General features: G+C 39.0%; 1 protein-coding gene across 1 annotated transcript; it reads right to left on the bottom strand.

Annotated features, from left to right (window-relative positions):
- Window positions 1-2614: 2614 nt before the first annotated feature.
- Window positions 2615-8437, bottom strand: esrrd (estrogen-related receptor delta). Its single transcript, XM_035679903.1, has 6 exons — window positions 8271-8437; window positions 7173-7289; window positions 6922-7029; window positions 6683-6844; window positions 5836-6108; window positions 2615-3802 (listed from the first exon to the last, which is right to left on the bottom strand). Exons 1-6 carry the CDS (start codon window positions 8386-8388, stop codon window positions 3564-3566), a joined length of 1017 nt encoding a protein of 338 aa, XP_035535796.1. The 5' UTR covers window positions 8389-8437; the 3' UTR covers window positions 2615-3563.
- Window positions 8438-14105: the final 5668 nt, after the last annotated feature.

Below are 14105 nucleotides of genomic sequence, written 5' to 3'. Positions count from 1 at the left end.
GACAGCGCCGCCGCTGCCGACGCCGCCGCCGCCGCCGCCACCAGCCCCAAACCACACATGAACGAAACCAGCTTCTGATTGGCTGCTCAGACATTCAGAAGGAAGCCAATCAGCCGTCAGTAGAGTTCGTCTGGACTAACTCACTAACGTCAGGTGGGAAATGATCCCCGAACAGCTGCGTCATTAAAGCTGCACTGATCAATATCTCTGCATTATCAATGAATCCGATCGCTCACTCGTAGCTCGACCATCCGCTAAGCCCCGCCCCTCCTTAGTTACCGTTGCTACCGGCCAGTCTCTCTGTTGTCTCATATAAAGTTTACAACGAAACAACGGGCCCGAGATCTCGGATCTGTTTGTCGCCACGGAAACCGTCACGGTAACTGAGGTGGGCGGAGTTTAGCAAAATATTTTCCCTAAAAAAAAGTTCGGGGCTTCTCCAGGTGTTCAGTTTCTAACCGACGCAGGTGAATCTTTCCAACATTTTCTACCTGAAACAGTTTGTATGGAAACTTTATTTTTATAATTTGTATGTTTGAATTCTGGCGTTAAGTTCACACTGTGATGAACGAGCCGAGCCTGAACGTCTCACCGCCGCAGCCAATCAGGTGTCGGCTTTTGTTCTTTAATTTTCCATCAACTATTTCAAATTAAAGCAAAAAACAACCTGAACCTTCAGGAACTTTAATTTACTAATAATTCCCCAATAATTACCTGGAAAGAAGTTTGTTTTTATGGAACTAATTACAGAGTAAATATAAGTTTATTAATGAAAACTTTAACTTTATATATTTGTGTGTCTGACTTTAAGATCTATGCAATTAATAGATACATACTTTAATATTTCCATTTTCTGCTTCTTTCTCCAACAAGACAGAAATATTTTACTACGTTTATCTGCTTTATTTACTCTGGTTGTAATTATACAACTTATCCAGCAGTGTGTGATCAACACATTAATGCATCAATAATTATAATCCAATAATATATACATTCATCTGGATAATGAGTACTTTTAGTACTTTAAGTATATTTTCTTATACTTTTGTACTTTAAGTAAAATCTTTTTAGTATTTATACAGTTTTATTGTAACATTTGAGTGAAATATCTTATTTATCTGGTCCAGGTGGCATTAATTTAATTTATAATATTATAAATGATTCTTACATTTAGCAGGAAAGTGCTGAAATAAATGTGATATTATAATAATTATAATAAATACTTTCTACCTTTAATATGCTAAAACGGTTATTAATCAGAAACTTGTTCTTTCAAGGAAACTTCTTGTGTGATTATTGGGAAATTAACATGAAAACACGGATCAATAAAGTGAAGCGTTGATGTTATAGGAAGCTTTCTCTGCAGCGACTTCCTGCTTTATTTTGATGTACTTCCTGTCGTCCCCCTGAACTTCCTGTGAGTTCACTCTGGGTTTTATTTATGTGACGTCGACCACTGGAGCCTCCTGCTGTTGTCTCGTTGCTGTGAGGAAATAATTATTGTTTTCTTTGTATTTTAAAACCTTCAGTTTGTGTTTTTAATGTCTGTGAACGTTCGGAGCCGCAAATCAGCATTTCTTATTCTACTGAAATAAAAAACAGGCAGAAACTAAAGAGTTATTTTTATTTTAGCAGCTAACAGTTTTCATAATTTATTAATCCGACTGTTATTTACTTTATAAAAGTACAAAAAACACGCAAAGAAATTAATTTTACTTTGATATAAAACAGAGAAGCTGAAACAAAAGAATTATTATTTCAGTATTTTATTATCAAAACAGTGTTTGATATTAAATAAATAAATAAATAAATAAAAAAGACTTCAGGGATTAAATTATTATAAATTGTGTGAAAAATGAAACCAAGAAAATATTATGAAATGTTGAATTTCTAAAGTGGAAATCTATTTATAAAATCAGATTTTAGTCACAATAACTATTATTTATATCCTTTAAAACTGCAGATTGGACTTTTCACCAGAATTGATCAGACGATTAATGAATTATCAACTTTAATGAATTGTTATTTATTTATTTAAATATCAGAAATCAGTTGTTTGCTGCTTTTCTCTGATTCATATAATTTTAAACTGAATATATTTATTTGTTTTGGGACATTTAATAGAATAAAGAATTGATTAATTAAATAAAGAAATATTCAGTTGCAGCTCTAAAAGAATCTTTAGTTTCACTATTTTAAAACATTTTATAGATTCGATTGATAAATAAAAACTATCTTGAGAACAATTAATAATGTAATTGTTAATTTTTATTAAATTTCTTGTAATTAAAATGTAACGTTTCTCTCATTGAATGTCCGTGTTTCCTACGACCTGTGAATGCAGCATTGCGGCTCTGAACTCTTCCAGTTTGTTTTTTTTCAACATTTCTACAAATGTTTTAACTTTATTATTAAATCCAGTTTTATGTAAACTCGTAGTGAATGTAGAAACTGTTGTTAAGGCTGAACTCAGGTCGGCACTGAGGAGGTTTTTAATATTTCTTTCACATTGTTTGTGTAACAGATTTTTTAACAATCTTTGTATGAAAAAATAAAATAATTGACTCATTGAATCATGTTTTTATTCCAAAAGCATTTTAATTAAGTCGGCACATTAAAAACTAATCAGCAGCCAATAAATAATCAGCTCTGTTAGAAAACGTCTCAACAACGAAATAAAAAAAAAAAACATCGGTCCGAGTCCGTCACAGTCATCCTCCTATGTGGCTGTTGCTACGGTAACCAGCTCGTTGTCAAGGTAAACACACAAAAATATCTTTGTTTACAAAAATAGATCACAAATGTACACTTAATGAATCTTTCCAGGTTCAGATGAAGATGATGATTTTTTTTTACATCATTTAAAATCACATTTAACTGACTGTTCTCTAAACCCCGCCCCCAAACAGCGATTGTCCAATCGTAGCTTAGCAACTGTTTCTAGACACGGCAGTCCGGTTCGGCTGTTGGTGTCTTTATATCAGCGTGTCCAAAAACAAAAAGACGAGTGAAGTTTACGGGACGGATTAAACCATACTACACCAGCCACAGTAATGACCACAGATGAGGGGCATTTAGTCGGCTAACTTTAATAATATCTGGAGTTTAAGGGTCTCCAGGTGTTCAGGAACCTCAGAGTTATGTTTCTTTGCAGATGATGTGGTTCTGTTGGCTGCATTAGACCAGGACTTTCAGCACCAACACAAACCTCGCGCTAGTTCTGGGCTACCTCATTACATCGGTGTATACGTCTCCAACATTAGCTATTGTTACCAAGGTTATGCTAGTTGGCTAACTAACTAGCTGTTGGTCAGCTAACATAAACAGCTAGCTAGCTAGCTCGATGTTATGTTTGTAACATCTGTTTGTTTCTAAACGGCTAATAAATATGTAGCTGGCTGGCCACAAGGCGCCACCGACCCTTGTTGTAAGCGGTTCTTGCTTCTAGACCCGCACTAGAACCAGTTCTTTGGTTGTCGAAGCACAAAGATGGTTTGAGATTGTCTCGGAACCAGAGTCTGTCCTCTCCTGATGATGGACGTGGTCTCAGAGTGAGGAAGAGTTCAGGCCTTGGCGTCGAGCATCTCCAGCAGCAGTTTGTGGAGGGGGACGCAGCGGTGGCGGTGCAGCTGTAGGAAGGCCTGCACGGCACGGTCGGCGGTCTGTCGCAGCAGCGGGAGGCTCATCAGCAGCCGGCCCGCCCGGTGCTGCTCCCTGCGGGACAACTCGTACTCCTGTAGGGCCTCGTGGAGCTCGTCCTGGAACCTCTGCACCGAGTCCGGACAGTCCACCGGGTCGGCATCTGATGGACAGACAGAGGACGTTAGAACGCTCAAATCTGAGAATTTGACGCTTTTTTTGGTCAAATATGAAACAAATTAATTAAACAACTAATTATTAACTGCATTTTCATCCATTGTGTATTATATTATTATATTTTTAAGGTGATCTGTAATATTTCTATATTATTCAGAGATTATGCAGCATGTTCAGTGAGTTGTTATCACTGTTTATATCTTATTTATAGATTATAGATTAGAAGATTCATAGCAGTTATTTTTGTATTTCCTGCTGGTAAATCAGCAATGTTTTTATAAATATTTTACAATTTCTATCATTTACGTATATTTCTACGTAAAATCAACAGGATACACTCGGATGTGTTTGTCTACCGTCTTTTGACAAAAGTAACAAGACCATTTATATTTCAGTAATTGTGTTATTTAATTTGAAAACGTAATTGGCGAACAGCTCAGTCAGCGCTGGTACTGAACACTTTAACTGTTGTTTAAACTGAACTGCAGCAGTCTGAGAGACAAAGAGACGTTCAAGTGAAGGATAAAAACAAAGGTCAAGGTCAGCCTGTGGGTGTTTTTACCACACACATTATTGATTATTTACATCACGTCTCCCTTCACTCTTCTCTGTCCACTAAAAACAGCCTCTGCACTCACTAACTCCCTCTTGTGGACGGATCACAGTGCCGCTGTTTTTATCCCCAACAGACTGTCTAACAACATCTAAAGAATACTGATGAGTTGAATGCAGATTCATCTGTACGTGGACAATACTGTTTTGTACTTCTCTTATTAATCTTAAACTAATAAGATGAAATTCATACTGTAATCTGTGTATGCCTGCTGTCAATGGTCCAAATATTGAAAAGGTTACATACAGAATATCTAAGCTTTTTACTGGATGATGAATTTACATTGAGATATTAAATCAGGGGGTTTTAAGCCTTTTTAAGATCATTATGAATGCAATTTAAGACCTATTTTACATCCATACTGGTGAAAAGAATACAAAGGATATGAAGGAAAATCAGTGTCTGTTAGTTGGGAGCTGTTACAGTATGATCAATACAAAAGTCTCCCAGAAACACATTTAAAAGACTGAAAATAACTTTAACTTTATTAGATACATGTTAAATTATGTTTAAGAGATTTGAGACTTTTTGATTTGGTCCCTAAAAGTAAAGACGGGTCCCCACAAAGAGACTGTAAGCACATTAATGTCCCCACAATGTGAGTAAAATGTGTCCACACACAGACAGACGAGCATCATCTTCTATTGTGTGAAGTATTGATTCAGACAGACACGTCATTGCTGTGTGTGTCCTCCAGCAGACAGCTAACAGTTTATAGATCCAGAACCGAGTCTATCAATACAGTGTATTGATCCGAGGCTCAGACAGTGGGAGACTGACCAGACTTCAGCTGGGAGCACCAACCAGCTTCCCATCATGCACTGCTTCAACAATCACACACTGACAGTCAGGTGTTATTGATCAGCTGCTAACACACTGCTGTTAGCATCGTTAGCATCAACAACTGACCTCACACACACACGGTGCGGTCTCTTCTTCCTCAATACAAACTCTCACTAAAGCACCAAATGAGGATTCATCCGCTGATGAAAATAGTCCCCAACAAGTCCCTGAGATTTACGTTTTCAGTAGGAACCAATGGGCCACAGACAGGAAGTCAGACAGTAGTAACATGACGTTGGTCGACGACCCAGCACTCGCATTTCCAAACAAAAAAGAAGTTTGTGGAATCAATACTGCGATGCTTCAGCTCCCAGCCTCTAAACAATATCAATAATGACTCCTCTGGGATCAATAAGTTCAGACTCCCCCTCCAACACCCCGAACACTCTCCCACTTTTAATTGTAAATCAATATCAGTATTCAAGCTGCAAGGGGCAGATCTACACTACAGGGGGGCACTGAGGGGTAACTGCCACCCCCACTACAGGGTTTACCCTGAATGTAAAGTACTGAAGTATTCTCAGCTTAATGTCGTGAAAGTATCAGCAAGTAAAAGTTTGTACCTGAGTTTGCGAGCGCCATGGCCTTCAGTGTCACCACCTCCTCGGGGGTCAGGTTCATCGCCTGGTATTTTGACGTCAGGTGACGCAGCGCCTCGTACAGGTCAGCCAATCCCGCGGCTCGACACTGTGCCTCGTCAAGCCGCAGGTTCCCGGCGAACACAAGCTCCTCTCCCGGCATGCCCTGCGACCTCCAGGCCACGCCCACCAGCAGCGCCTCCATCCAGCCGCTCTGCAGCAGCGACATCTGGTCGACCAATGAGAGGCCGGAGAAGCCTGTGAGGGGCGGGGCAGAGCGGGTATCAATAAGGATCAATTTACCCAAAATAAACTGTAACTCATTACAATCAGGTCATAATTACTGACCTCTGTCCTGTATCTACAGCACTAAACTATATAACAATATCATTATTGTGATCCATGATACTCTAACTTATGTATTCTGCTGACTTTAGGCAACAATAAATGGTGTAATGATACAAAGCTAACAATTGCTTTCTACTAGCAATGCAAGGCAGAGGCGTCCAACTAGCTAACTGTAGCTGAGGTTGAAAAGGTCAAAGTAAGATATAAAGTTCTGATTACTGGGAACTAAAATACAATTGAAATGTATCTGCCAATTCTCATTTAATTTTCCATTTTAATAGTAATTCTGTGTTAAATTATTGTGGAGTTGAACATTTTCCAACATAGTATTTACTAATACAGCAGCTTGGCTCGCATCATCAAACTTTGTCTTTTGTTATTCTTATCTTATGTTATTGTTTTGATGTGATACACCCCCTAGTGGCAGAAACTATAGAGATTATAGCTTTAATAAGACTGAGAACAACCCGACCAGCGTCTGTACCTGGGATCTGTTTGGCCCAGCCGATCAGAACCAGAAGCTCCCGGTTCAGGAGGTCGCAGAGGGTCAGCAGGGTCCGCAGGCTGCCGTCATTGGTCGAATCGTCCTGATTGGCAGCCAGAGGCGTGGGCTCAGTCAGCAGCAGGTGGGAGATCACCTTGTTTCCTGAAAGACAGACAGTGATTAGATCAAATAATAAAGTTTGGATGAAGTGAAGACGTTGAGTAGAGGTGTGAACTCACTGCTGCTGACAGGATGAGCGTACGGGGTTTTACTGTATAAACTCAGCCCGGTCTCCACCCGCCTCTTGTACTTCTGTCGTCCCCCTCGCACTCGGTCCACGCGGACTCCTGCAACACAGAGACCCGGGTTTCCTGTCAGCTACTTCTGCTTCCTCCCCTCCTCCTCGAAAACCCCGTCGAGGTCTGAGGAGAGAGGAGGCCTCCACAGGAGCAAAGACTCATGGGAAGTTCGTCAGATTGAGGTGACGTACCTTCCCTCATCATCCCGGCCTGGAGACATTTCTGGAAGCGGCAGGCCTGACAGGCTTTCCTCCTCCGTTTGGTGATCTCACACTCGTTCATCACCGGGCAGCTGTACTCGATGTTGCCTAGGTAACCACAAACAGGAAGTACGTACAGGGTCAGTGACATCACTTACTCACGCTGAAGGCCTCTCAATAAATCCAGTTATCAGATATTTATTTATATTAAAAGACATTTAGTAGGAGTAGAAGGTAGTAATGTAAAGTACCTCAAAATCGTACTTAAGTAAATGTGAGTAAATGTACTTAGTTACTTTCCACCACTTGATTTCATGATTTATAATTTTATAATTAAATTAAATCCACTATCCATTACATGTTGTGAAAATGAAAATGTGTCTTCTCTGTTTGACTACTTGTGTGCGTCTGTCTGTATCTTCATCTTGTTTATTCTCACAGAAATCTATAGAAGCCCCCCCACCCAACCCCCCCATTATTACTGGGGCTTAAAGTTTATTGATGAGACTAAATGAGCCTGATGAAACTCACACTGTTGAACATGAACACAGTTGGTGACCCCAGAGAGAGAGAGAGTAAACATATCAGCATGAAACAGTTGATTATTCACTTATTCTAAATGTGTATTTTGGGTGTTTTCTTTCCCCGAGTTTGAAAGAAGACATCGAAAAAATTGAACAGTAAATGAATAAAACGTTTTCTTCCCTGTAGTGTCGAACGATCGATCAATCAATATAACCACATAACGAGAGTCCACTTTAAGACTGTGGGAACAATATCCAAGTACTTATCTTTCACTACTTTAATTTTTAAATATATTTTACACAGTCTGACATGTCAAGTATAAGGTAGCAGAAAATGCAGTACTGAAGTAAATGTACTTAGTTACTTTCCACCACTGACATCTTATTTAAATATTTACATGTGATGACTGAACTGATCAGACAACACCGATCAATACCTTAATGGATCGTCTGAACCCAGCAGCTCATAGCTTCACACACTAATCAATGCAGTGAGTTCCGTGTATTGATCAGCCTTGCCTGTAATAATTTACTTATTGATTAACGCACATGCAGTCGTTCTCACCTTGTATGGTCCTCTTAAAGAACGCCTTGCAGGCCTCGCAGGACGCCACCCCGTAGTGATACCCGGAGGCGAAGTCCCCGCACACCAGACAGAGCCTCTTCGGCCCCACAGCACCCATCGGCGTCAGGTAGTCGCCCCTCAGGATGGAGTCCACCTGCAGACGGGAAACAGTGCGTTACGATTATCTACAAGGTAAGATTACTGGTTTTGTTGATGGAGTCTGATCAACCGTTGTCTGGTGCTATAGTGCGACATCTAGTGGTGGTGACTTTTAATAAATATAGCTTTTAAAACTATTCACAAATATAAAGTTTTATTTTTAGAGGCATTTGTTGGGGACTAGTTTCAGCAGTGGATGAATCCACATTTACTGCTTTAGTTAGTGTTTGTGGCAGCAGGATGGCGTATAAATAAACCGGGACTGGACTGAAAGGTTATTTTAGTTATTGATGAGTCTTCCGATAAAAAAAAAAAAAATAAAGTGTCTTTGAATTGCTTCTTTTGTCCCATTTTTGCTTGAAAAGTGCCTGAAACAATCAATCGACTTTCTTTTGATCGACTAATTGATCAATCGTTGCAGCTCTACACAATAAAATAAAATGTTATAAACGTTCTTCACCTGCGCTGAAAACGAACCCGTCTGCGACACTGAAAAACGCACTGGAGCCTCCGACCCCACAGCGCCGCCTCCGACGCTTCCTCCGCTGGAACTAGATCCCGTCGGGGAGTCGGGCTCCGGCGCTCCACAGAGGAGGCTGTAAGAGGAGGAGGAGGAGGAGGAAGAGGAGGCAGGGCTGGGGAGGAGGAAGGCTGGGTGAGAGGGGCTGAGAGCAGGCGTGGTGTCCAGGGGGAAGGAGGGACTGATGGGGGAGGAGTGGAGGAAGGAGGCCGGAGAACGAGCTCCATCGGCAGGGGAGGAGGAGGAGGATGAAGAGGAGGAGTCCAAGAGGCTGAGGAGGAAGAAAAGTGTGAGATTAAACAGCTGAAGATCAACGATCAGCAGCAGAGATAAACAAACAATAGATCAACGATTTTCACAATAAAAGACTTCCTTTAAACTAACCGTGGATCACATCCCAAAATAAAATCCTGTAACCGATCACAGAGAATTCTGTTGCAGTTTTAACCAGTTTTATCCAATTTTAACCAGTTTTATCCAACTTTATCCAATATTATCCAACTTTATCCAAATGTATCCAACTTTATCCAGTTTAATCAAACTTTATCCAACTTTATCCAGTTTTATTGACTCACCGCAACTGTTCTGCAAATTTGAGCAATAATTGTAGTTTGTGAAACATTGAGCGATACGTCACCAAACCACTGAGGTTATTAATACAAAGCTAAAAACTAAAACCAGGTGTGAAACATTTTTGTTCACTGGAACAAAATAAAGAACTTACTGAAACAATATTAATAAATATATATATAATATAAAAATACACAGGAATGTCTGAAACAAGCAAAACCTGGAAAGTAAATAAGATAAAAATAAAAACTAATGAAAAATACAAATCTATAATAACTCAAGATAACTAACTATGAGTGATTATTCAGTTTTTAATGAATTATACAAAAAAAGGGAACTATTTTTACTTTTTACTTCAGTTTAATTGCAAAGAAATGCCTGAAAATATACTTTTCTTCAACAATACCAATAAAAGTTTCTCACACTAACGCACAAGGAACCCAGTAACATATAACATGTAATGACTGACTGAATGTCTGATTTGGTTACTTTAAATTTTAATTTGGGTTAAAATGCTGTTTGTCGTCATGGTTACAAAGCAGCCAATCAATGTCACTTGCAGTAGGGTTAGGGTTAGGGTCTTTAATATTAGAATACTAAAAGATGTTTGAAGTAATTGCAATGTTTTATCTTCACTTATTTTAACTTTAATATTTTTATTTTTGTTTGGTTGTTTAAATAAAGTTGTTTTCCAGTGAAGTTTAATGGTATATTTGGATTTAATAATTATTTTTCAGCTGTAAAATTATTATTATTTCCTGAATCGATTTCCATTTGTTAAAACATTGTTTTTATGTTTTGTTTTTTTCCTTTTTTGAATAAATGCAGTAATCTTATGTTATATTATGAATGTAATTCAAGTTAGAAAAATAAAAATAAATATATAAAAAACAAATGACAGCTGATATATCATCATCCAGTGTTTTAAACATCATTAATTCAATAAAAATCATTAAATATAAAAACAGAAATGTTTTCCTCACCGCTGCGGATTCAGGAAGTGATAGTCGTCTGTCAGACAGAAGTCCTTCGGCTCCATCCTGAACCTGATCCCAGATCAGCTCCAAATCTGACCCAAACAAAACTGCTTCAACAGTCCTCCGCGGTGCGTTCACTGACTCAGTTCACAGTCAGTAAAACAGAGTTTTCTGATGCTACTTTAAACTTCCAGTGAAACAGTGGGGAAAGTTTCCTGTGGAGAGGAGGGACAGACGGACAGTGTGAAGCTCAGAGGCGTCTGTGGCGTTATTTATCCATCAGGAGGGGAGAGAGGGGGCGGGGCCCGGAGGATCAGCCAATCAGAGCGGAGCATCTGCAGTCTGTACAGGGGATTGACTTCTATCATCTCTATTGATCGGGAGAGTGACAGATGTAGGCCACAGCCACCTGAGGATCCTCTTTATGTATCAACACACAGAAATATCAATAAACAGATCAGTGTGAGTTTAATTATTCATATTAATTTGTTTAAGTTGATTTATTTATTATCATAATACAGAGAAATAAATAAAGTTTGTTTCCTTTAAAGACTGATATTGATTATTGATGACAGTAAATGAATACATGAATTAATTCTATTAATCTATTGATTCTTTTAATTATCTCACACTGATGGACTCTTGTGTGTTTACTGTTCTGTTGTTGTTTGTTTTTTGTTTATCTGCCCAATAAACAAAAAAAATTAAGAAAATATTTATCCCCAATGGTTTTATCCTATAAATTACTACTACTACTACTACTACTACTAATAATAATAATAATAATAATGTGTCACACGTCGGATTGACACTGAAGCTGTTTTCTTTCCGCCTGTTTCAGGTCGTTTTAATGTGTGTTTGCTTATTTTTGTTCAAAAACAATATTTATCATCTTAAATGAAAGTCGCCACATTACGAGTGTGCGGTTACCTGGAGAAGAAAGTGTATAAATTAAAAAATAAATCGTAAACTCCTGGTGTTATAAACAGTGAAATATTAACCTATTGTTCCAGATTATTTCTGACTCATGAAACTATGTGATGACAGTTTGATGCTGAGTGTTAAATCTGCAGCACTAAACTGGTTACAAGCTAAAAACAACAACAACAACAACATACAGTAAACAAATGTACCTGTTCTCGTAACTGTAATACAAAAAAAACACGTTTTATTCTGAGTGACGTCAGCATCAATCAGCTGCTGTTACCGCGGTAACCGCGTTGTTCTCCTCGTCTGTCGTCAGATTAATTGAAGGAAACAAAAGATTGTTGACGTTTTTTATTTGTTCATTTAAAAAAAAAAATTCTTAAAAATCTGTTTAATTATTTAGTTTTCTTTGCAGAATAAATTTGAAATATTTCATTATTATTTATCACATTCAGTTTCTGTTGATAAACCAAATGATTAATCAACATATAGTGTGTGTGTGTGTGTGTGTGTGTGTTTGGTCTTCACATCCTGCTGCTTCAGCATCCTCACACACACACACACACACTCGTCCTAATCTCACCCTCAGACGTACGGGCCGTTCAGATCAGTCTCACCTACATCTGCTGTTTCATAAGAGCTCCATAACTAGTCTGCCTGTCTGTCTGCCTGTCTGTCTGTCTGAATACTCAGTCTCACAGAGCGGTGGCTCTCAAACTTTTCTCATTAATAGATCAGTTGGAAACATGGCAAACATCTTTACATCCGTAACAAACTATTTATTTCTATAGAATAGTTTTAGTATTATAATATAAAGATGTTTGAAGTTATCAAAAAGTTGTATTTTTTCTTTACTCAACTTTAATGTTTAAATTTTTATCTGTTTTGTTGTTTAAAGTTATTTTCAAGTGAAGTTTACTGTTATATTTAAATTTAAGAATTATTTTAACTAAATCCACATTAAGAGGATGATCTAGCATTACAGTATGATGGTGAAATATTTGCTGATATTAAATAACAAATTACAGCTCATCTGTTTGTTTTTAAACTCATAAATCAGAACTGATCCTGGTGCTGCTGTTACAGCTGCAGAAATCACCAAAGAAATTCACCAAAGAACAGCAAAACATTATATTCTAAACTCTATATATTATATATTATATTCTCTCTGGTGTCACACAATAACAGACTAACTAACCAATGGAGGCAGCGGTGGAGAAGAAACTCTGTGTTCAGTTTTTATGAATGGAGTCTGGTTGCTGTGAATATAACGACTCGTTCAGTTGAAGAATGGCTCCGTCTTTTTAGGATGATGTGATTTTCCTCTCTGATACGGTTTTATCGAGAACAGCAGGGACCTTCCTCCACTTCCTCCCTTCTGCTTTCACTTCCTGCCTCCATCTGAACAGACTGGACCTTTAAAGGTACTGACATCATCCTCCGGCAGACTTCGTGAAGAAACGTAGAAACGAGACGTTTGTCGCAGTGAAACGCTCCTCGAGTGAGGTAACCTGAGTAAAAATATCCTGACAGTAAATCTGGTTCACACCGCTGACCCACTCACCTGGATCAGATCTGGGTCACTGCTGCTCTGAGTCACCGCTGCCGCCACCTTCGCCTGAACCGCGGGACCTCCACCTGTAAACCCTCTGTAGTCTCCGCCCGCCTCAGTGGAGCCGACTACCTGAGGATTCACGTTCTTCGTGATCCAGAATTCTGATGATCGCTGAAGGTTTAAGAGTTCGCTCAGTGTCACAACCAGTTACAGTTTCAATCGCAGACTGTCGAGATGACGTCCTCCGGGTCCGGTCTCCCTCTACAGATCTCTCCACACATTTCTCTCGATGTTCAGTCTCTCCAGTGTTGCTTTGTCTGTTCAGGAGTCTCAGTCACTCTCCGGGTTGTTCTGCAGATCAGTGCAGCATCGGGGGAATCGTACGCTCTTTACAGTAATCTGCACAACCACAAACATTGAAATGAGTCAAAGTTAAAAGAAACTCACAAATACGGAAAAGTTCTGGTGAATTAGACAAAGTGATTCTTTAGTTCGGTGGTTCCCAACCTTTTTCCATAACCTTTTCTATCATTTATCTAACTGACGACCCCTCACTAAATGACATATTTTATGGACCCCTCTGTGATGCCCCGCAGGTTGGGAACCGCTGCTTCAGCTCCTGCCTTCATCCTGCAGCTGTTCGGCAGAAATACGGAGGAAAATCTGCCAGATGGAGCTCAAACGTCACAATTGTGTTTTTATGTTTGTTTAATTTATAAAACTGAAAATATTATATTTTATGTTTCATATCCACCGAGATGTTAAACAGAATGCAGCAGGAAATAATCAAACCTTCAACTCCTCCCTCAGTGTTAATGTGCAACAATGGAGCGAAGCCCGAGAGCTAGTTCAGGCAGTCAACTCGAGCGGCGCTGCTATACACACGACATGACTTACCTTCATAATCCAAAAACTTTAACCAAGCGCTCCCTTTCAATCTTGTGGTCATTTTAAGCTACAAAATTTCCCAGCTCTTCCACTGCTTAGTCAATGCCGCTGTTGCCTCAGAACACATCGCTGCTACTCTAAGCTATTGTAGCCTGTAGGCTCCGGCTAGGGGGTTAAGGTATGAGGTCGGAGCCTAGATGCCAAAATCTAATATGTTATACTGCTTTAATAAACATTTC

This window comes from Morone saxatilis, unplaced genomic scaffold (assembly GCF_004916995.1).
Source record: "Morone saxatilis isolate NCDOM2014 unplaced genomic scaffold, NCSU_SB_2.0 Contig8, whole genome shotgun sequence".
Taxonomy (NCBI): domain Eukaryota; kingdom Metazoa; phylum Chordata; class Actinopteri; family Moronidae; genus Morone; species Morone saxatilis.
Note: the sequence above shows the minus strand (reverse complement) of the source record. Positions and strands in the feature narration are given on the sequence as shown.

Coding starts and splice junctions, on each gene's coding strand:
- esrrd (XM_035679903.1), bottom strand. CDS start 8,388: ATGGGTGCTGTGGGGCCGAAGAGGCTCTGTCTGGTGTGCGGGGACTTC. Junction 7,290..8,270: donor CTTTAAGAGGACCATACAAG/GTGAGAACGACT, acceptor GTGGTTACCTAG/GCAACATCGAGTACAGCTGC. Junction 6,845..6,921: donor CGCTCATCCTGTCAGCAGCA/GTGAGTTCACAC, acceptor TCTGTCTTTCAG/GAAACAAGGTGATCTCCCAC.